Source organism: Protopterus annectens, chromosome 13.part0 (genome assembly GCF_019279795.1).
Source record: "Protopterus annectens isolate FY-2018-M chromosome 13.part0, PAN1.0, whole genome shotgun sequence".
NCBI lineage: Eukaryota > Metazoa > Chordata > Ceratodontiformes > Protopteridae > Protopterus > Protopterus annectens.
This window is the reverse complement of record NC_056747.1, coordinates 86,332,895-86,357,587: the sequence shown is the minus strand read 5'-3', so window position 1 is coordinate 86,357,587 and position 24,693 is coordinate 86,332,895. Positions and strand designations below refer to the sequence as shown.

At 40.8% G+C, this 24,693-nt stretch overlaps 1 protein-coding gene across 1 annotated transcript in view; it reads left to right on the top strand.

Annotated features, from left to right (window-relative positions):
* Positions 1-21,694: 21,694 nt before the first annotated feature.
* LOC122817598 (colorectal mutant cancer protein-like) overlaps positions 21,695-24,693 on the top strand; it is a 212,937-nt gene continuing 209,938 nt past the window's right edge. Inside the window, exon 1 of the mRNA XM_044090636.1 lies at positions 21,695-22,079. Within this exon, the coding sequence (XP_043946571.1) occupies positions 22,059-22,079 (21 nt within the window). The 5' untranslated portion in view covers positions 21,695-22,058. The remainder of the gene's footprint in view (positions 22,080-24,693) is intronic.

The following is a 24,693-nucleotide window of genomic DNA, read 5'->3' as shown; positions in this document are numbered from 1 at the left end:
TGCCAGAGCCATGGGCTCAAGCTTAATGCCAAGAAATGTATAGTTATCCCCTTTGGGTAAAACCATGTACCCATGAATTACCACATAGGTGGCAGTACACTAAACACCGAAAGTGTGATGAGAGACTTAGGGACACAGGTGGGCAGTGGTCTCACCTTCGATAACCACATCGCCACAACAGTCAGGAAATCCTTCTATGTGGCACACCTCATCACTAAGGGCTTTTCATCCAGAAAAAAGGAGGTCATTGTCCCACTGTACTCATCCCTCATTAGACCCATTATAGAGTACAATGCCCCATTTGGGATGTACCTGACAAGACATCTGCAACAGCTGGAAAGGCCGCAGAAATACCTCACTAAAAGAATCACAGGCCTAAAGCAGATGCCCTATGCTGACCGTCTAAAAAACTCCAGCTATACTCTGTGGCATATCGTCTACTCAGAGGCGATCTCTGCTTAACATACAAGGCCATGCCAAACCCTGAGCTGCTGGACATGTTCCACTTAAAGAAATCCCAATCCCTCAGAGCCACACGCTCCAAGGATCTAAACCTTGTCATCACAATAAACAAAACATGCTGGAGGGATAGGTTCCTGACCCAGAGACTCCCCATACTCTGGAATAGACTGCCAATACATGTCAAACAGAGCACCTCCTTGGCCCTCTTCAAAAGGAACCTTGACGATTGGATGGGAGATAGGAAATTCACCACGGGGATCATTTCAGTCATCCTGCTAGACAGGGGTCCAGGGAAGTAAATATTGTGGGAAGAAATATCCAGGGAATTGTCATGGCTAAACTTGTATAGGCCCTAGGGCCAACAGCCTAGTACCAACCTATGAACCTATGAACAAATAAATAAAAATAAATAATCATGAATTTAAAGTGTTGATTTTTTTTCAAATTAACATCTCTGACAGATATCAGCTATTTGTAAAAGCATTAATGTCTTTTATTTATAATTTCAAAGCAGTGTTCAGTAAATGTGTTACTCTAGCTATGTCACTGTCATATGAGGCTAAAGGCACTCTGGAAATTAGAACATAATGCACTTTTCTGAGATGGAAATCCCTGGAGTACACAAGGTCATCAGGACAACTGTAAATACAATTAGAAACAATCATAAAGGGAAGGTACTGAGAAGAGTTATTAGAACATGGCATACAGGTACAAATGAAATACAAAAATCTGCATAACATTTTTATTTTGCTTTGGCAATTTCATAGGTAAATACCAAACTATCAGCTGACCATTACAAACCTAGCCAATAATACCTTTGGTTAGGATCAAACCCTGTTCCTTCTATTTAGAAGGTAAAGACCTTAACCATTATGCCAGTCTTCTTTAATCCCCTATAATCTTGACACAAGTGTGTACTATCACATTTGCTTCCTTTTACTTAAGTAAAAAGGGGAAATGTTACTTGCAGAGTGTGCTTGTAATCTAATTCTGTTTAAACGGACATGCAACACTTAATTCACAAAGAACAGGTAGAAAAATACTTAGTCGAGCTGAAAGAAAGAAACAATAAATATAGAATTTAAAACTAATCATTGGTGACTATGATCATAAAATGTACATATGTTTTATGTTACTTTGGTTCACAATTCTCAGTTGTGCCTGATCTTGCAGTATCACCTGTATTTCCTTTATATTTTATTTTGACTCTCATAAAATTTGTGATTTTTTTCTTGCAAATCAGTCAAACCTATGCTGCCTGTCTTTTGCTAGATGTTAGAGAATTGCAGTTTTTATTTTTCAGAAAAGGCCCATTAATGCAAAGTAGGTTATTACATTAACTTTCTAAGTAAATAAGAACAGGGTTGCCAGAAGGAGCCGAAGGCTGCAGGGAAAATTTTATTTTATTTTACATTTGTTAACCGGGATGGTCCGACTGGATACAGGTCCATTTTCAGTGGAGGCCTGGGGAGAAAAGCTCCACAATAAGTAAAATTTTACACAATATGTTAAAATACAGTATACAGAAAATTTTGAAAAAATATGTTAAAATGCAGTATACAGCAGAAGACATAACAAGACCTATATATACAGGAAAAAATAGTTACACATGGTTAATAACAGAATAAGTATACAAATTCAATCAGAGTTATGAGAAGACCTAGACTGTAATATATACTACAGTATGAGCATTAGGAAGTGAGGTATATAAGTGGAATCATTTTAGGACTTATGTAGTACATGGGCATAGCCACTTACTCTTTAGGTGTGTTCTAAGTGGGTTTTTAAAGTAAGAGGTAGGGGCAGAAATCAGAGCAGGAGGGAGATTATTCCAGGTTCTAGCTATGGAGTGGGAGAACCGTGCTTTTCCTGCAGTATTGTTAGTCCTAGAGATACAGAGGAGGTGTTTGTCGGAAGATCGGAGAGGACAATTTGTATTATAGTGGGTGAGAAGTTGGCCTAGTGCAGGTTTTTTTTCTGGATGTGTTACCACATTGTAGGCAATGACTAATTGGTGATAGGTTAGTAGCTGGGGAAGTTCCAGCCATTGCAGTTCCCTTAGAGCCTGGCAATGGTGGGTTCTAAAGGTGGAGTTGTTTGCAAACTTGGTGATTATATTATAACATGATTCGAGTCTGGCAAGGTCAAGTTTTCTAAGCTGGGTAAGACTTGGAGCAGCATACATTAGCGTAGACAAGAGGTGAATTTGGGCTAGGGTAATCAGTGCTTGTTTCGAGAGGGATTTCCTTTGCCTATATAGTGTTTGCATTTTTTTATGGACTTTTGTGATAGTTTGTGAAATGTGGATGTTGAAGTGTAGATTTGTATCAATTTCAACACCTAGGAGTTTGGTATGGTCACAGGGAGAGAAAATACTACCATTTTTGGAGGAAATAGTGAAGGATAGAGGGGTGGAAATGGCTTTGTTGGGGGTGAAAAGTAGTAATTTGGTTTTATTAGGGTTTAGGATAAGTTGGATCTGAATGATCCAACTTTCCACAGAGCTAAAGGATTCCTGGGTGAGTTGTTGTAGGGTGGTAAGTGATGGAGCTGAACAGATAAGAGATGAATTGTCAGCGTATTGTATACGTGAAGCACGCTGTGTGGTGGTATGGAGATTATTGGTAAATATGGAGAAAAGAAGTGGGCCTAAAATGGAGCCTTGTGGTACACCTATGGTAGTTGGGAGTAAGGGGGATAATACACTTTGCCACTGGACAGATTTTTGCTTATCTGACAGATAGCTTTTAAACCAGGCTATAGTGGAAGGGGCAAAGGATAGGGATGTCAGGGTTTCTAGTAGTAAGGAATGTGAAACCATGTCAAATGCTTTGGAGAGGTCTAGAAATATTGCAGATACAAAGTTATTATTATTTCTATGTTGGTTGATCAGACTGGTGAAAGAGAGCAGAGCGGTGGTTGTGCTATGGTGTTTAGCCATGCTGTGTGAGGGAGAGGAGATGGTGTGAGTTTAGGAACTGTGTTACCTGAGAATGTATACATTTCTCTACTATTTTAGCTAAGGGGGGTAGAATGGCAATGGGGCGATACTTTGAGTATTCATGAGAGTTTCCACCTTTATGTAGTGGAATAATGTATGATAGCTTCCATAGCTGTGGGATATATGCTTCTTGTATAGAGTGATTGATAAGAATAGAAATAGGGTAGGATAAGGATTCAGCAGCTATTTTTAGGAAGCTGGCTGGTAGATTGCCAGCGGCAAGGGTGGTAGGTTTCAGTTTTAGGAAGTGTTTTTTAATTGTTGAGGTGGGAACGAGTGAGAGCATAAAGGATCGGATGTTGTCAGTGCATTTGGTTGGGTTATATGTAGGGCTGTTTTTGGATAGTTGGGAGGATAGTGCTGAGATGGATTCTGTGAAGCGATGATTGAATTGGGAGGCAATGTCCTTGTCATTCGTGGAGTTAGGAATGGGAGTGGGAGTTTTGCCTGGTTTTAGGAGAGAGTTAATGGCATGCCAAAGCTTTTGGGGATCTTTTGAATGTTTGTTTTGTATATTGAGGAAGTAATTTAATCTATTGAATTTAGTTTGTCTCTTGGCCTGATTTCTAAGTTGTAGGTAACTTTGTTTGGCTAGGCTAGCATTGTGTTTTTTCCAAATTCTCCAAGCCTTATCCCTTGACTTTAGAAGGGCACTAGTTTCCCTAGTTAGCCATGGTGTATAGTTTGACTTGGCTCTTATTTTCCCAATTGGTGCGAGTCTATCAAGGATTTTGATGACAATATTTTTGAAGTAGTCAATGGCTTGGTCTAGATTTAGGGTTTGTAGTGGTTTCTAGTTGCTATGTTTTAGAATACTGTTTAGTTCTTGTATATTTAGTTTACGATCATCTCTGACTTGTCTAAAAACAATGGGTTTGGCTATGTTGGTACATTTCCACAGGAGGAAGGTAGGGAGATGGTCACTAAGACCATCAGGAAGGCATCCTATCTGATAGTTTTGTTTGGGGCAGTTAACTAGTGTCCAGTCTAGAATAGAATATTTGTGGGGTTTTTTTGTCGATTCTAGTGGGTTCTTGGATAAGTTGGGTAAAACTGTATTAATACGGTTAGTGGGGTTGTTAGAGGTACAGGCTGACCAATCAGTGCTCAGGTCACCTAGTAAGATGGTTTCTTGGGGGAGATTATCTGCAGCCCATTCTAACATTTCTTCAGTGATGGGAGGGTTATTACCTGGGGGAATAGGGGTAGGGGACCGGAATGAGATGAGTGTAGCGAGGTGAACGGAGCAGGGCTACACCAGTCTTTGAGACTGCAGAACCTATCTATAGGGCTAGTCAGGACAGAACAGTAAAAGGAAGATACCTCTGTAATTAAGCAGGAGTGGGAGGGAGTTGTGCAGGTTCAAGGTGGGGGAGGGAGTAGACAAAGTAATACAAGGTTGTGAGTCAGAAAAACTGGACTAGGCCAGTTGCTAAAAAGAAAACAGGAAAACCAAGCTAAGTCAGTTCCAGGTCAGTGTAGTGCAGTATCTTCCTAATAACTACAAATCTTATGCTACTAATCTAGTACAGTGTGGTGAAAAGGACCACCACTTCTACAAGGAAAAACAATTGAAGTATGGGCTGCAGGTACATAGGTAAACTTTTTCCAAGAGAAAGTAGTTCTAAGTAATTGACCTAGGAGTACAATAGGAAGAGAAAAAGGCAAAAGGGGCATTTAGGGATCTAATAGGGCAGTTTTCCAGTTGTCTACTACCATAACAGAAGCATATCCATGACACAAGATGGCTGAATCTTTTAGAATCTGGCTCACAGTGTGAATGGTTTGCAGGGCTGAATCTGCAAGCCCTGTGTGGCCTAAAACACTGTGCAAGCTGGGGGTAATGATTAAGATTCATCCTGTGTGCTGTACTTGCTTTGTTTCCCAGATTAACTACAAAAATCAATGGAAAAAATGCAGGAGGTGTAACAGATCAAGGAAAAGGGGAAAAAGAACAGGTATTAGTATCAGGCTAAGAAAAGCTCCGCACAGGCCTGCAATTCCATCCATACTGCTGGCAAATGTTCAATCTCTGGACAACAGTAAGAAACAGCTGTTAAATCATTTTTACAGCGACCTGGCTAAATTCAGATATCACTGACTATGCTGTGGGAATACAGGATTACACCTTATTCAGAGCAGACAGGATACAGGCCATTCACTGGTGGCAAAGCCAGAGGTGGTGGAGTTTGCATATATGTAAACAACTGATGGTGTAATAACAATGAGATTACCTTCAGCCGTTGCTCAGCAAGCATTGCATACCTTATGCTTAAATGTCATCCATTCTATCTGCCTAGGGAATTTGCAGCCATTTATATCACTGCAGTCTATATACCTCTAAGTGCAACCACTAGCTAGCCTGTACAAGCTATCCTGTGCTCTACAAAACAAAAATCTTGAGTTTGTGGAATGTTATAGCAGGAGATTTTAACCAGGCCAATATGAAAGCAGTAATACCACACTACTATCAATATGTGAACTTTGCCACAAGGGGAGCAAATATGTTAGACCAAGGGTATGCAAATGTCAAGCAACCTTTCAATGCAGTTTTGCACCACACCTAAGCAGCTTAGATCACAGTTCCATCTTCTTGATCCCAGCCTATAAACCCATGTTGATAAGAGGAAAACCTTCCAGGAAAAAAATAAGGATCTGGCCAGAATGAGCAGTCTCAGCCATGCAAGACTGTTTCAAATGCACTGACTGGAACCTATTCAAAGAGGCTGCCACCACAGATCAGTATGTAAACTTGAATGAGTATACTGGAACAGTAGTGGGGTACATCACCAAATGTGTTGGGGATGTGACCACCTTGAAGGATGTAACTACAAGGGCAAACTAAACACCATGGCTCACTAGAGACGTCTATGAGCTACTGAGAGCACATAATGCTGCATTCAAGTCTGGAGATAAAGATGCCCTGAAAGTTGCCAGGACCAACCTGAACAAGGGAGTAAGAGCAGCAAAACGTGCTCATGGGCTAAAAGATGAAAACACTTTGCAGATCAAAAGGACCCTAGGCAGCTGTGGTTGGGCATCCAGTGCATTACTAATTACAAAGCTCCTTCAACACAATGTGTAGATAATACGGACTATCTACAATAAAGAGCATTGGATTTATACTGGATTTTACAGTCATTTTTTGCTCCTTCAGTGTGGTTTTAGCAGTATTAAGAGTTTACGTTTTTTGTGGACATTTATCTTCTTCAGTACATTTGTCGAGACAAATGACACCACACCAAATAAACTACCCATGGACAGGGATGCCACATGACTATGTCTCAGCCTGGAAGCAGTCCAAAAGAACCTAAGAAAAGTCTACCCAGGTAAGGCAGCAGGTCCTGACATGATTCTAGGTCGTCTACTAAAAGACTGTGCAGATCAACTGGTACCTGTCTTCCATGACATCTTTACACACATCTCTCAGACAAGGCTAGTGTGCCAAAATGCTTCAAGTCTGCCATCATCATTCCTCTGCCAAAGAAGTCATCCCCCGCCACATTAAATGACTACTGACCCATCACACTCACCTGTGGTGATGAAATGTTTTGAATGGATGGTCAAACAGCATATATCATCTTTTCTGCTGGCATCTTTTGATCCTCTACAATTTGCTTACAGAACAAATTGCTCCACTGCGGACACTACATCCCTGGCACTAGATCACACCTTGAACCATCTTGAAGACAAAAGTTGCAATGTACGTATGCTGTTCAGAAACTTCAGCTCAGCCTTCAATACTGTAATACCGCAGCAGTTGTTGTCTAAACTATGTCAACTAGGCATAGAAAACACACTTTGCAACTGGATCCTAGACTTTCTGACTGACAGGCCCTAAACTGTTCAAGTTGGCAAGAGCCACTCACAATGCATCACCTTGAATACAGGGGTCCCACAAGGTTGCGTACTAAGTCCACTTCTCTTCACAATACTGACCCATGACTGCTCTGCAAAACGTCAGACAAATCGCATCATCAAGTCTGCCAATGATACCACTGTGATAGGCCTCATCAGGAATGATGATGAGGGGGCATACAGACAGGAAGTGAACCAACTCACCAGATGGTGCACCAACAACAACTTAGCACTAAATGTTGACAAAGCAAAAGAAATCCCACGTACCCATCACCATCAGTGGTACAGCAGTGGAAAGAGTAAAAGCCATCAAATTCCTAGGGGTGCACTTCGCAGATGACCTAAGATGGGCAACAAACACCTTCAGCCTTGTAAAGGGAGCCCAACAATGTCTCCACCTCCTTCAGAGACTACTCATAGCAAACCTCCCCTCCGACATCCTCATGACCTTCTACAGAGCCATGATCGAAAGCATATTAACCACCAACATCACAGCCTGGTATGGAAAACTGCTCATATGCAGATCGCAAAGCATTAGAAAAGGTTGTAAAGCAGGCCAGGAAAATTACAGGATCAAACCCCCAGTCCTTACAGGACTTTTACTCTTGCAGATGCTATGGCAGGGTCGTGAAACTGATAAGGAAAAAGTATCATCCCACACATGGACTGTTCCACCTCCTGTCTTCAGGGAAATGATACAGAAACATCAGGTGTAGAACATCAAGATTCAATTCGAGAGAACACCATAATTGCAATGTGATTTTCTTTACTGCCATATAATTAAATGATTCTTTTTATCTAAGTTATGCAATCTGAACTAAATTATTACTTGCACAAGTATGTGAATTATGCTATGTTGCTATCCTATCTTCAAAATGGCTGTGGGTAAGTTATCTATGTTTGTATTTGTATCTGTACAGTCTAGAATTTCTTCCTTTATATGCTTCCTTCATCCCCTTGTGAAAACTGTTTTCAATGCACATAAGACTGAAACAATGAAATTTCATCCAGTGATGCACTGCATTTGTTGATACGAATGACAATAAAGCTTACTTTGACTTTGATATAGTGTGAATATGAGTTCCATTTGGTATGGTTGCGCACATTTTTTTAGAAAAGAACAAATTAGGCTAATGTTGCACCTGCATGGCACATGATCCAGCAGCCATATGTTCAAAAGTTAGAAAAAACATGCTGTAGTGCTGTAACACACTTACCATTGCCACACAGGGAACAACACCACAGAAGACAGGTGGGAAGCTGTCAAACACTTCATTCAGACTGTTAAACACTTGAGTCGGTCTTTAGCAAAAAGTCTGACTGAAGCTTTGAGCAGCTTCCCAATGCTCTTTTGTGGTGACTGCTGATTGATGTTAATGCCCTAGTGTGTGACTAGAGCTTAACAGCAGTAACAAGTACTTAAATGTATGCTTGTTAAGAACCTTTCCAGTATAAGAATGGTGCTTAACAAGCATGCCTTTTCCACAAATCCAGAGCATAATCACAGTGATCCATACACAACACGTCATTATCTGTCAAAAATAAGGATAAAATGCATCATAGAACATCTACATCCTGGCAGCGTCTACAACTAAGCGTTCACATGTTCTACAACTGGTCTTGCTCAGAGGTGTGCACAGTAGGTTGCTATAGCTTATGTTTGTGGGTGTTGGGGGCTGGGAAGAGTGAGATTATTATTTCTTAAATTATCCTGGCAATCAGACCTCAGAGGAATGCCCTGAAGGTCACAATAATTTGAGTCTAGGGAAAGTGAGGTCATTATTTCTCGAATTTTCTTCACAATTAAATCTCAAAGGTATGCAGGGAAGGTCACTATGGCTTTTGTTGGGTTGTGACAGTGTGGTCATTATTTCTTTAACTTTTCACACAATCATATCTCACAGATATGCACACAACATCACTATAGCTTGTGTAGCGGAAGTGTATTGTCTAGGAGCAACAGGATGAAATACATTACTATGAGCATTTTCTTTCTCTTTTCTCATAATCACATATCAGAAGTGTATACAGGTGGTTAACTTTGGGAGGAAGGGGTAAATTGGGATATTTTGAATATACATCTGTGATCAACAAATTAAAATATGTTACTATATTCTGTTTGGCAGATGGATATGTAGATGGTAGCTGTCTTTTAGGGTTGGTATGAATAAGTAAGCTGTATGATGTGTGACTGCAGGAAGTTGAAATACATGACTGAGGCCATTTATTCATTCACTTTCATCCAAATTTAACATCAGAGGGATACAAAGAAATTGACTATCTTTTCTTGAGAGTATTCCAAGACATGATTCATGTATCTTTGCAAACATTTATCTACTCAGTTTATCGGGAACTACTTTTTTCCTTGGGAAAAAAATAAGATTGAATTTCATTACTTGGTCATTATTTTTATCCAAGCCATAATTGCAACAAAAGACTGGGGAAAAAACACTAAAATTTACATTACAGCATCTAGAATCCCATGACCTCCGAGGTCCAAGCAGCCTGAAGGGTACAGCTAAATTCTGTTATTCCCTCCACAGTTATTACACTGCAGTCTTGGCCATTTAGTGAGTTTTGAAAGGATACAGGAAGAAAATGAAAAGCAAGAACATTTTCTTTCTTTAGTCACAATTTTTGTTCAAGCCATCTTTGTCTCAAAAGATTTGAAAAAAAAAACTCTAAAATGCAGTGCAGAGTATCTAGAGCCCAGTGGTTTGTGGGAAGCTGAGGTCACTGGCTTAATCTGATTATTTCCTCCTCATTTATTACGGTATAAACATGGACAACTAGCATTTACTGAAACAATGCAGGACAAATCTGAAGAGTATAACAAAGTATAAGAAAACAAGAGAAAAAGTAATAGAAATGGTATGGCAAGGCCAGGATGTAGGAGATGTAGGGGGTACACTGGGGACAGTGGACAGCATGGGGCCCTGGAGTCCTTTTGGAAGGGTTTACCAAAGGCCAGAGTCAAAATATTCAGTACTGCCATGGACTGTCCCATGTAAGTATATCACACAGCTTATCAACAAGGTCTGTTACTCTCCATAAAGCATTTTATACACTGTGACACCTGGATAAGAAAACAATTATGCCATATGCTTGATTTTGTCAGATTACTTGTATGCAAAAATTCTTTTGATTGTATTTTTATTTACTACTTCATATCATATACCTGGTTGTGTAATAATGTCAAACGTGCCCTTGCAGACACTCCTCAAGCTATTTAACTTAAGTTTAGCTACTGGCTTTATCTTGGATTAGTAGCACACTGCTAGGGACCTAGAAATTTGGGCTGATAGCTCCCTCTCTTTTAACCATTATTTGACAACAGTTGTCAGGAAATCAGTTTTTGTACTTACTTTTCTCACTTGCTTAGAGGAAAAACAGCTCTTGTACTCACTTTCCTCACTTATTTAGAGGAAAATAGTTTTTTATTCAGGCAGGTCCAAGGGTCAGCTCCCAGTGTTTTCTCCTGTCTCTCTGATGAATCTGGGCATCTTGAGTCAATGTAGAAATTGCCTCATGTACACAGACAACCCTCTCCTCCTACCACCCAACACTACACTGAGAGAGATGCACTTATCTAGCCAAACTGGAGGTAAAGCTCTCTCCAACCAAGACTGAACTTGACAGTCATAAGGAGCAGGTAAACATTTGCACCACACCACACTCATCACATAGTCTCACTAAATCTACTCCACCAAAATCCACACATAGTAACACAAAAACATTCACTGACGCTCTCAATAATAGTCTGTCTAAGCAACAGAAACATCCAAATCAGAAACGCAAGCAATCTCCATCCCCCAACAAAACCTAAATGACACATAGCCCACAGACTATGTGCCACTCAACCACAGCCAGTAAGGCAAAACAGCGTACCCCACACACTAGTCATAGGTGACTCTATAGTCAGGCACACTGATGTCCCACTCACCAGGCTAAACAAGGAGAAGGTTACAGTCAGCTGCCTGTTGGGTGCCAGGATCTGCCACATAACCCACGCACTCAGGTCACTCCACAACAAGTGCAAATATGACTCTGTTATTGTCCATGTTAGTGTGAACAACCTGAGACGTACCTCCCTTGACTACATGAAAAGAGACATGAAAGAGCTCTCCGATCTTGTAGCCCAGGCAGGTATGACCCTAGCCCTGAGTAGCATTCTGCCATTGCCCAGAATAATACAGCAGTACAAGGACAAAATGATTGACTTCAACAATTGGCTAAGCTTCTGGTGTCATTCTAAGGGGATCCAGTATCTGTCTGCTTCGGATGACATGGTCGACAGACCACGATGCTTTGCCAGAGATAGCCTGCACCTGTCGCCCCTAGGATTCCGGATACTGGCTAAGTCTCTTGCTGAACCTACAGTGCCTTTTTTAGGCAAGGTTCAAATGATAAATTCACCACCGTAACAGGAACAGGCAAGAAGAAACTGAGGGTAATGCTACTCAATGCTAGAAGTCTAAATCTCAAAATGCACTCACTCGAGGCACTCCTTAAAATGGAGAACATTGATATCTGTGCAGTGACTGAGACCTGGTTCAAGCCCCAGAGAGCACCCCTGCACTACCAGGCTATAACTCATACTACACTTTTCGGCCATGTAACCTGGACCGAAACACCAAAGGCGGAGGTGTGTCCAAATTCATTAAGGATATCCACACCTCCATTCTAGTTGCTCAGCATAATGCATCCGAGGTTATCCAAGTGCAACTAACTCTTGGCAAAACTGCAATCCAAATTGTAGCTTGCTACAGATCCCCACCATGCCCCAGGATTCCCACTCCTCTTTTGTTGATGTACTGGAAATGTCAGTGTTCATCCAAACACCCTAATAATGGGTGACTTCAACTACCCCACCATTAACTGGGAAAGCCACTCTTGTACCAACTCCTTAGCTCAGCGCTTTCTGGAATTCATAAACTCCAATTCCCTGGATCAACTTATCCATACCCCCACCAGGGGCAACAATATCCTAGACCTAGTCATTACCAGCATGAGTGACCGGTGTTACACACCTGAAGTCAACTCCTCATTGGTCCGATCTGACCATAAGCTAATCACCCTTGATATCCAAATCTCGCCCCCACCCCCCATTAAGGAAACCACGGTAAAAAATTTCTCCAAAGCCAACTTCATACTTCTTAAGACAGAAGTGGTGAAGTTCATGACACCAATGCAGATGGGCAATAGAGTTACAACTGCTGAATCCTACACAAATGCACTCTATAAGCACTTACACGAGTGCATGGATCGTGCTATCCCAAACAGAACCAAGATGCTATCCTCCAACAAAAGGAAGCCAATCTGGTGGTCCCCTGCCATAAACAAACTGTACAACAGAAGGAAGAAACTGTTGCAAAAGAGAGTAAAATGCCATGAGTGGAGGAGCTCCCTGGTCAGCCTCGGTAAGAAGCTGAGATCCCTTTTAAGATCCTCCAAAGCTAGCTACAAAAACAAAATTGCCACTAATTCTAAGGACAACCACAAAGCATTCTATAGCTATGTCAAGAATCTCTATGGCAACACCCAGATCTGCTCTGAGTTGCAGCACAACGGCACGAAAATTACAGAACCAACTGATATTGCCAACATCCTAGCAGATAGGTTCAATGCTAACTTTACCCCCCTCTCACCCCCTAAAGGGCAGAGTCCCTGTAATCACAACTATGCAGGTAAAAGCTGCACTCTCTAAAGCCAAAAACACAGCATCCATGTGACCAGACAACATCCCAGGCTGTGTTTTACACGAACTTCAGAACGAACTGGCTCCCCACTTAAGCACCATGTTCCGTAATAGCCTCGTATCAGACTTTGTGCCCACTGAGTGGTGCACAGCAACAGTTATCCCACTCCACAAAGGGGAAGCCACCACTGATCCCAGGAACTATCGACCTATTAGCCTGACGAGCCTGTTCTGCAAGGCTATGGAACGTATCATCATGGAACTCATAAACAAAGACATTGATAACCTCCAATCTCTTAATCCCACCTAGTTCGGGTTTGTGAAAGGCAGATCATGCCTCTTGAAACTGATCAACTTCTTTGAGGCAGGCACCAAAGCCATAGATGAGGGTAAGGTGGTTCACACTGCCTATTTTGACCTTGTCAAGGCTTTCAACATCATCCCCCATTCTGGAATTATAGCAAAACTCACAAAACTGGGTATAAATCCCTACATCACAAGATGGGTTGCCAACTGGCTCACTGACCAAACCCACACTGTAAAAGTTGCAGACTCCAAATCTGACCTCAAAGCAGTGACAAGTGGAGTACCACAGGGTTCCGTCCTGGGACCTCTCCTGTTTGGTATCTACTTCTCTGAAGTACAAGCTAACACAGAAGGACTCTTGCTAATGAAGTTCGCAGATGACTGCAAACTAGGAGCCATAGTCAAGTCCCTAAATGGTTTGGACATCCTACAGAAGAGCCTCGCTGAGACAGATGCCTGGTGTCAGAGCCATGGCCTCAAGCTCAATGCCAAAAGGTGCAGTGTCATCCCCTTTGGTAAAAACTCTGTACCCATGAACTACCAGATAGGCAGCAATCTACTCAACACTGAATGTGTGATGAGACCTTGGGACCCAGGTGGACAGTAGTCTCTCCTTTGATAGTCACATCGCCACAGTAGTCAGGAAGTCCTACTACATGGCACATCTCATCATAAAAGGATTCTCATCCAGGAAAAAAAGAGGTAATTGTTCCCCTCTACTCGACACTCATTAGACCCATTATAGAATACAACGCCCCTTTTGGAATGTACCTCACAAGACATCTGCAGCAGCTGGAAAGGCCACAGAAGTACCTCACAAAGAGGATTACTGGACTCAAACAAATGCCCTACACTGACTGTCTCAAAAAACTCCAGCTTTACTCCATAGCATATCGCCTACTCCGAGGTGATCTGTGCCTAACATATAAAGCTATGTCAAACCCAGAGCTGTTGGACATGCTACACCTAAAGAAATCCCAATCCCTCCGAGCTACACGCTCTAGAGACCTAAACCTTGTCACCACAATAAACAGGACATGCTGGAGGGATAGATTCCTGTCCCAGAGACTTCCATTCTCTGGAACAGGCTACCCATCTATATCAAGCAGAGTTCTTCATTAGCACTTTTCAAGAAAAATCTTGATGAGTGGATGGAAAATAGGAAATACACCCCAGGGATCACTTCTGTGTCTCTGCTCGAAAGTGGCACAGGAAAAATAACATTCTTGGGTGGCATAAGCCAGGGATCCTTGTTGGCTAGGCTTACATAGGCCCTTGGGCTGATAGCCTAGTACCTACCTATGAGCCTACCTATGAGCCTATTATTTTTAGCCCACCTATATGCCTTCTGATCACTTCTGTGTCTCTGCTCGACAGTGGCACAGGAAAATAACATTCTTGGGTGGCATAAGCCAGGGATCCTTGTTGGCTAGGCTTACATAGGCCCTTGGGCTGATAGCCTAGTACCTACCTATGAGCCTACCTATGAGCCTATTATATTTAGCCCACCTATATGCCAAGGGAATATCATCACAGTATAGAAAGATAATCATTCCCTTATACTCAGTTATCAAGTGCAACACCCCCCCCCCCTTGGAATGTAGCTCACTAAACATATCAAACAATTAGAAAGTCCGCAAGGGCTCTGAACTAGTAAAATCACAGGCCTAGAGGTCCTGAGCTACCAAGAGAGGTTGGAAATGTTCTCCCTTTACTCAGTGTCTTTCAGACGTTTGATGGGAGATCTTCCTTACTGCACCATTAGAGACCCAGTTGTCCTGGACCTCCTGTTTCTCTGCAAGTTCAATACCCAGGGACCTAAATCTTCACCAACAGATAAATACAGTACAGTAGAGAGGCATGTTTATAAGTCAGCACCTCCCAAAACGTTGGAATAAACGTCCCTTAAATGTTATGCAGTGCAGCTCACTATCCTGTTTTAAGCATAAATTAATGACCGGATGGGTATCCACAAGATTTTTCTGGGTTTTAATGGTATGGTGATCCTGGAAAACGGAGGTACTAATGACCTATGGGAGGGTACTGGCAAGGTATGAATGGTCATAAGATTCATTAGTCTTGCAATATCTATGAATTTATAACTCTATTAGACTGATTTAGGAAAACCTTGACTAATATACAGTGGATATAAAAAGTTTACACACCCCTGTTAAAATACCAGATTGTTGTGATATAAAAAAATGAGACCACAATAAATAATTTCTAAACTTTTCCCACCTTTAATGTGACCTATAATCTGTACAATTAAATTGAAAAACAAACATATCTGTTAGGGAAAACAAAATATATATATATATATAAAAAAAATACAATACGCTGGTTGTGTGTGCACACCCTTAAACTAATACTTTGTTGAAACACCTTTTGATTTAATTACAGCATTCAGTCTTCTTGGGTAGGAGTCTATCAGCATGGCACATCTTGACTTGGTAATATTTGCCCACTCTTCCTCGAAAAAGCACTCCAAATCTGTCAGATTGCAAGGGCATCTCTTGTGCACAGCCCTCTTTGGGTCCCCCCACAGATTTTCTATTGGATTTAGGTCTGGGCTCTGGCTGGGCCATTCCAAACCTTTAATTTTTTTCTGGTGAAGCCATTCTTTTGTTGATATGGATGTATGCTTGAGGTCATTGTTGTGTTGAAAGGTGAAATTCCTCTTCATCTTTCTAGCAGATGCCTGAAGGTTTTGGGCCAAAAGTGACTGTTATTTGGAACTGTTCATAATTCCCTCCACCTTGACTAATGTTCCAGTTACAGCTGAAGAAAAGCAACCCTAAAGCATGATACTGCCACCACCATTCTTCACCGTGGGGATGGTGTTCTTTTGGTGATGCAAAGTGTTGTTTTTGTGTCAAACGTAGCTTCTGGAATTGTGGTCAAAAAGTTCAACCTTGTTTTCATCAGACCACAACACATTTTCCCACATGCTTTTGGGAGACAATGTATTGGTTTGCAAATTTTAGCTGGGCCTGGATGCTTTTCTGTGTAAGAAAAGGCCTATGTCTTGCAACCCTACCCCATAGTCCAGACATATGGAGAATATGGGAGAATGTTGTCACATGTAGTACCACAACCAGTACTTGCCAGAAATTCCTGCAGCTCCTTCAGTGTTGCTGTAGGTCTCCTGGCAGCCTCCCTGACCAGTTTTCATCTTGTCTTTTCATCAGTTTTGGAGGGACGTCCAGTTCTTTGCAATGTCGCTGTTGTCCCATGTTTTCTCCACTTTTTGCTGACTGTCTTCACTGTATTCCATTGTATATCCAATGCTGCGGAAAAGTTTTTGTACCCTTCTCCTCACTGATATCTTTCAACAATGAGATCCCTTTGATGCTTTCTAAGCTGTCTGCGAACCATGGCTTTTGCTGTAGCAGGCAACTGAGTAAATGTTAGAAAAATCCTACTAGAACAGCTGAACTTTATTTGGGGTTAATCAGTCTCTTTAATTGATGGCAGGTGTGTACCCAAGAAGACTGAATGCTGTAATTAAATCAAAAGGTGCTTCAACAAAGTATTAGTTTAAGGCTGTGCACACACAACAAAGTATTAGTTTAAGGGCATGCACACTTATGCAACCAATGTATTGAACATTTTTTTATTTTTTATATTTTTCCCCTAACAGATTTGTTTTTGAGTTGAATTATACAGGTTATAGGTCACCTTAAAGGTGGGAAAAGTTTTTAAATGATTTATTGGGGTCTCATTTTTTTACATCACAAAAACCTGGCATTTTAACAGGGGTGTGTAAACTTTTTATATCCACTGTAAGTGGCACACCATCAGCTACCTGAACAGTTCTAATTAATAACTCAGATTGTGTACTTTCTATTTCTAGTATAAGGCTGTTTGTCATAAATACAAGCAATATTAGTTGCAGTTTGTACTAGTGATCATTTGTTAAAAGTATGTCTTTCCAAGAAAGATGTGACTGCAGTGTGAACTGCAATGACTAGCCATTGTCGAGGATGGGAGAGCAGTTGGTGGTCTTAAAGCAGTTGTCCTTTTACGTTGTTTCTAAATAATGGAATTGTCGCTTGCTGCCTCATTTATACAAGTAGCCTATTCCAAATGTACCTGATTATCACACTGAAATAATCTCAGTTTTCATTTGTCATAAATTGGGTAAACTGTTGCAGATATGAGAAAAAAGTCTGGCTATAATGTGCAAAAGTTATGAGCATTTCTTTCGCAGGAGTTATAAGCAAACACTGGGAAGTTACCAGCGCTGTCTTTTAAAGTCTAACCTGTAAAGTATGACTTATTTCAGCTTGTGTTTGAAAAACATTTCATAGTGAATATTTCAAAGTTTTGCTCATGGCTATACCTAGGGACATAAAGGAGGGTTTGGTCCCAGTAGAAGGTTTTGGGGTTTTCTGTGTGAGCTCCAGGTTAATATTGACATCCCATCCCCTTTTGCAATGAAACTTATTGTAGCAACCCCAGCTAACAACCTTCAAAGCCATGCTACAGGTGACCTTATAGTCCAGTTCCCAGTTTACAGGTGGCATTATAATCCAGACCCCAGCTACCAAACACCACCCCAGCTTACAATCTTCAAAGACATTCTGCAGGTGGAAGTATACTCCAGACCCCAGCTACTAAATGGCATCCCAATTTACCACCTTTGATGCCATGCTACAGGTGGCGTTATACTCCAGACTGCAACTACCAAATGCTATCCCAACTTACAACCTTCAAAGCCATGCTACAGGTGACCTTATACTCAGGACTCCAGCTACCAAATGCCACCCCAGCTTACACCCTTTAAAGCCATTCTGCAGGGGCTTTATACTCCAGATCCCAACTAGCAAGCACCACCCCAGCTTACAACCTTCAAAGCCATGCTACAGGTGGCATTATACTCCAGACCCCAGCTACCAAACACCACCCCAGCTTACAATCTTCAAAGCCATGCTACAGGTGGCGTTATACTCCAGACCTCAACTACTAAATGCCACCCCAACTTACAACCTTCAAAGCCATGCTACAGGTGGCATTATACTCCAGACCACAGCTACCAAATAGCGCAGTTTGAACCACACAACCTCTCTGTGCTTGCTACAAATCTGCAGCAATCTCTCCCTCACTATCTCACTGAAAATACAATTTACGCCAATTCCAGGCCTCAACTACACTTTGCATAAAACACAAAACTTCTACAGATAACTTCTCTCATTGTACAACCCAGTTTCCTAATTTATAAGTATGTACATAGCATACCTTTCAACCTCTTAGAGTGAGAAATCTGGACAATGTCATACATAAAAGTGGGACAAAGGCCCAAAAATAGGGACAATTTTGAAATATTGCTCCTACAAATTCAGAAAGTTGATAGAATAAAAAGTTTTGCATTAGCATGAATTTTCTGAAGGGTACAAAGTCTGAAACTCAAATGTCTGTCATTCTTTTCCAACTTCAATCTTCAATGATTTGACACTAATTTGCCAGAAAACCACAATTATATGAGAAAGGGACCAAAAATATGAGTCAAAAATCTGGATATTCTGCGAAAATCTGTACAGTTGGGAGGAATGGATACTTTTTCTGCTTGCATGCACATGGTTCTGTTACAATTTTTACAGGATTATTTTATAAAAAATTTACTTGTACTGGCATGCAGTTTCACATATTGTAATGAGGTGCGATTGCTTTCATATTACTGCTTGGATGCTTTATGGCTCCAGTATGACTGCATTATGTACATGTGCATATAGTTTGTCTTTTTGAATGTACACTGCTTGCCTTTGTTCATTTTGAAATATCTTCTTGTTATCGATTTGAATGTAACCTGAGCTGAGCCTGCAGTTGGTCATTGCAATCTACCCTAATGACCAAAATGTAAGTAAAATGGTGCACCGCGACAGTTATCCCACTCCACAAAGGGGGAGCCACGACGGACCCCGGGAAATACCACCCCATTAGCCTGATGAGCCTGGTCTGCAAGGCCATGGAACGTATCATCGTGGAACTCATAAACAAAGACATTGGTAATCTCCAAACTCTGGACCCTACTCAGTTTGGATTTGTAAAAGGAAGATCATGTCTCCTAAACCTGATTGACTTCTTTGAAGCAGTCACCAAAGCCATAGATGAGGGTAAAATGGTTCACACAGCTTATCTAGATCTCGCCAAGGGTTTTGACACCATCCCCCACTCTGGAATTATAGATAAGCTCACTAAACTAGGTATAAATCCCTATGTTACAAGATGGGTTGCCAACTGGCTCACGGACAGAACCCACACTGTGAAAGTAGCGGATTCCAAACCCAACATCAGACCAGTGACAAGTGGGGTACCACAGGGTTCAGTCCGGGGTCCTCTCCTGTTTGGTATCTACTTCTCTGAAGTGCAGGCCAACACAGAAGGTCTTTGGCTAACAAAGTTTGCAGATGACTGCAAACTAGGAGCCATAATCGAAACTCCTAACGATGTGGACAAACTACAAAAGGGCCTCACTGAGACAGATACCTGATGTCAAAGCCACGGCCTGAAGCTCAATGCCAAAAAGGGTATTGTCATCCCCTTTAGTAAAAACTCTGTACCCATGAACTACCACATAGCTGGTAGTCTACTTAATGCCGAAAATGTGATAAGAGACCTGTGGACAGTAGTCTCTCCTTTGATAATCACATCGCCACAGTGGTCAGGAAATCCTTCTACGTGGCTCATCTCATCACAAAAGGATTCTCATCCAGAAAAAAAGAGGTCATTGTTCCCCTCTACTCATCACTCATTAGACCCATTATAGAGTACAACGCCCCTTTTGGCATGTACCTCACAAGACATCTACAACAACTGGAAAGACCACAGAAATACCTCACAAAGAGGATTACTGGCCTCAAACAGATGCCCTATGCAGACCGTCTCAAAAAACTACAGCTTTACTCCATCGCATATCGCCTACTCAGGGGCGATCTCTGCCTAACATACAAAGCTATGTCAAACCCAGAGCTGTTGGACATGCTCCACTTAAAGAAATCCCAATCCCTCCAAGCTACACGCTCTAGGGACCTTAACCTTGTCACCACAATAAACAGAACATGCTGGAGGGATAGATTCCTGTCCCAGAGACTTCCCATACTCTGGAACAGACTACCTGTCTATGTCAAACAGAGCACCTCATTAGCACTCTTCAAGAAAAATCTTCATGATTGGATGGGAAATGGGAAATTCACCCTGGGGATCACTTCTGTGGCTCTGCTTGACAGGGGCACAGGAAAATAATTTTCTTGGGTGGCGAAAGCCAGGGTTCATTTTTTGGCTAGGCTTGTATGGGCCCTAGGGCCGATAGCCTAGTACCTACCTATGAACCTATGAACCTATGAAATAAAATAGTGCACTCACCTTTATCAGCCAGAAGGAATACAAACAGGCTAGTAGGTCTTCCTTCACTGTCTGGTGGCCAGTTTTCTGTACTATAGAAACTGAGCACCGCTCCACCTATTTCAAGAGTTGCAGCAAGAGTGGAGAAGGAGACAAAACATCTCTGTGTAATGTTGCACCTGTCAGACTGCAGCTGGCAATATCTAAATACTGCTTTCTGATCCCCCATCTTCAACAGTGAGATCTGAGTAGTGTAGACACTAAGGAATAAGTCACAAGTAGAAGGCTAGAAGTAAACAGCTACAAATAAGATCAAATCAAAACAAAAACAAAACGTTATCTCAAGCAGAAAACTAGGAGTAAATAGTTACAATTAGATCAAATCAAAATAACAACAAAACTTATAACAGCAGTGTTGTTTATTTAGCTGCTTGTATATAGTGTAGTTTGTAACTAGACAGACACCTCCAGATGAGGGGTACTTATTTCAGAGAGACCTCAGGAAATGCCACAGTAGGATTCTGCAGGAAAAAGTTGACTAGAGATAATTGTCAGCATGCACATTCATAGATATTAAGAACATATATTTTAGAAAATTTGCAATCTTGTATGCATACATGCATTTGTCTTGCATCATATGACCACATTTAAACTATCCTGGTATCATATTTTGCATAAGAAATTCACTCGCTCCATCTTCTTGTAGGTATATGACAGATAAGATATCTTCACTTCTGACATCACAGGACATCATGGTCTGTTTAGGCAACATCAGACATGAACAAGTAGCCATAGCAGAAACAGTGTAGCTGTCAAGGATCACTTCATTGTATGATTGCATAGAGCTCTTATTATGATATTTGGAGATTTTTGTGAACAAAAGCACTTTACCATGGTAGGAAAATTATGTGTACATAGTGCAGACAAGTAGAGGAAATGCCACTGCTGGGTTTGTGGACATTTGCAATAAAATGTGCATAGTTCATTGCTGAGCTTCCTGATAGACAGGAAACATATTCTGTACTTGGGAACGAGAGACAGAACTCGGGAATTAACAGGTCAGGGCTGTAATTGCATAGGATGTAACAGAATCAAATAAGAAAATGCAGACACACGAATACCTAACATGCCTCTGGTGAGCACTTATTACAAGTGACAAGCCTCACCGACTACTAACTAGTTATTCATAAGTCCGCCAGGTTGACGGCACCAGGGTGAAGAGTCACTCTGCCAGACAAAGTAGGGGCCGCACAAAATGGGATTGTGAAGCCAAGAAGCATGATACAAGCAGCACCCAGCTCTTTATTGTAAATAAATAAAATCAAGGGATGTTATACTTTGTAATAGTAAGAAAAATCACATTTATACAAACAAAGAGACAGACTTGAAAAGATGGACGAGGACATGTTTCAGGTAGGTACCACAAAATATGACTTCTTTCCAAAGCAGAAATAAGCTGTTTTCTGTGAAGTAATTAAATAATTAATTCCATGGTGTAATGTTGTGATCTGACTGCCTACAATAAGGTGCTAATTAGTAACTGAGTTACACTGTAATTTGAATGATCTGTTTTGCTGTAGAAGGGACATAGTGGAGGCATGATGAACTGTAATGATGTCTCTCCTAAATTTGAAACATTAATTACCATGGGTGTACAGATGTGCAGAGCCAGTTCATGCACACACACACACACACACACACACACACACACACACACACACACACACACCTCTCTCTCTCTCTGTCTGTGAATATATATATATATATATATATATATATATATATATATATATATATATATATATATATATGTATGTGTATGGGTTGGCGCGTGTGTGTTTATGTATGTACAAGGGCAGGGAGTTATTTATCTCTCAGGTATGTATGCTAGGCGAATCCTAGAAATACATTTTCATGGGAGTCTTGGACAGTTAAAAATATATTCAGTGATTTATTTCAGCAATGTGTTTGAAACCGCACCCTGGATTGGAGTTGTTATTGTTTTTATACTGAATATGGAGGCTTTTACAGAGCTGGCTGGAATGATTCAGTTAGAAAGTTCAGCAGTAATGTTTAAAATCCAACAATATTCCTTTGATTAGGTATCTCAGTTTATGGGCTGCTGCTTGTTTTACTGTGTGATGATCCAGGTACAACAAAGGGAAAGACAGATTCAGAAATATGTGTAGGCCAGTATAGTTTGTTGTTAATTCTAAAATTCTGAAAACTTGTTGTCGTTTCTGTACATAAAACAATGGTATAAGCTGTGATTTGCCATACACAGTGAACCAGGAAGTAGCCCAAAAGGATGTTCCTGTTTCCTTTTTGCTGCCACAGAGTAAACAAGTATATTGTTCTGTGGAATATCATTTATTTTCCACTGAGTGCCTGAAAGAACAATTCCCCTGGTAGCATCCATCACAAACCAAACATTGACGTTCTAGGTCTGAAAAACAACAGCCAACGCCCAGAGTGAGAGAGAGAGAGAGAGAGAGAGAGAGAAATCTGTAGGAGCCAAGTTAAAATGATTATATGAATATCTTGAATAAATAAAGTTTCTTTTGGATGGGCTTCCCAGATAGACAGAAACACAGACAGGGCAAAGCACTGATGTAAAATCTGCATATTTATGCTTAATTAGAATAAAGTTATAGAATGCTTTTCTGTTTTTTTTTTTTCTGCAGAGCAATCTTTTTTTGCTGGGGCTATGCCAGCTGCGAACCAGAACTAATTTGCATTCCCACTCCCATTACAGCAATCCACACTCTGATTCACCATTTTCTAAACATACAATAAGTGTGCTTTGTAGACACATACTATGAGATACAACTTAATCTCAGACTTCTGTGTAATATTCCACAAAAGGTGCTATCCTAAAATATCACATGTGTGCGCGCTGTGGTGATGATATTTATTTTATACTGATGATGCCTTTTGGTAGTCTACCTACACTGATGGTCAGGGTACTTTGTTGTATAATATACATAGAAGCTACTGCTTCTGACTTACCTGTTTCTCCATAGATACAAACCTTTGTGATGTCCACTCAGCTTTCTACTCATGTAGTGTTGAGATATGCCACTCAATATTAATCAGGGTATCATTTGATACACTCCCCCAATTCTTACAAAGCATGCTATGCTATGACTACTTACCACCATATCATACAGGCTTGTGTTGTTCATTTCCAGACACCCTATAGCTTATGATACATGTCACCCCTCATCTGTTTACACAAGATGCTCTCAATTTCCCCGCAGCTCTTCATACTTTTTAAAATACCATCTGTAACAAAGGGAGATATTGCCAGCACAACTATCTGGAATTTTATAAATAATTATATGTCATCTGTGAATATCAGCAAGATTTATATAAGATGTTTGTGTTACAACTGTATTAGAACTGTATGTCATGTGTTTATCAGACTGGTTTGTACCGACGTGTGGTAAAAAGGTATTTTATAAAGTGTTTGTGTTTGAAATGCATCCACAATGTGCCTGCTGGAAGAGAACAGAAATGTACATGCACTATTGTAACTGTCTATATATATATATATATATATATATATATATATATATATATATATATATATATATATATATATATATAAACAGTGGAACATGGACTACAGGAGGCTAACTTCAGTCCAGCAAATTTAGGAAAATAGCTGAAATTAAATTACTTTATAGGCTATGCAATAAAAGATGGTATATTTCAGTTGTCAGTGCAGTATGGAACATAGACTCTGTGCTGAAAAGCTTTCTGTATTGTCTTCAGAGTGAACTAATTACTACCTCTGAAATAATGAAGGAATGCAATTGTTTTAGGACTTCCAGCATCTGCCAAAGATGTGAGGTCTATATATTTTTACAGGTAGATGCTAAATATTGCCAGCTTCCAGCAGTGGGGGTGGGGGGGTGGGGGGGGTTCACCTAGGAACTAGAGTCAGATGACAAGAAATGATGTCATTCTGCAAGTTATCCCAGCAGTAATATTTGAGATATTAATATGAGAAGTCTCTTAGTGA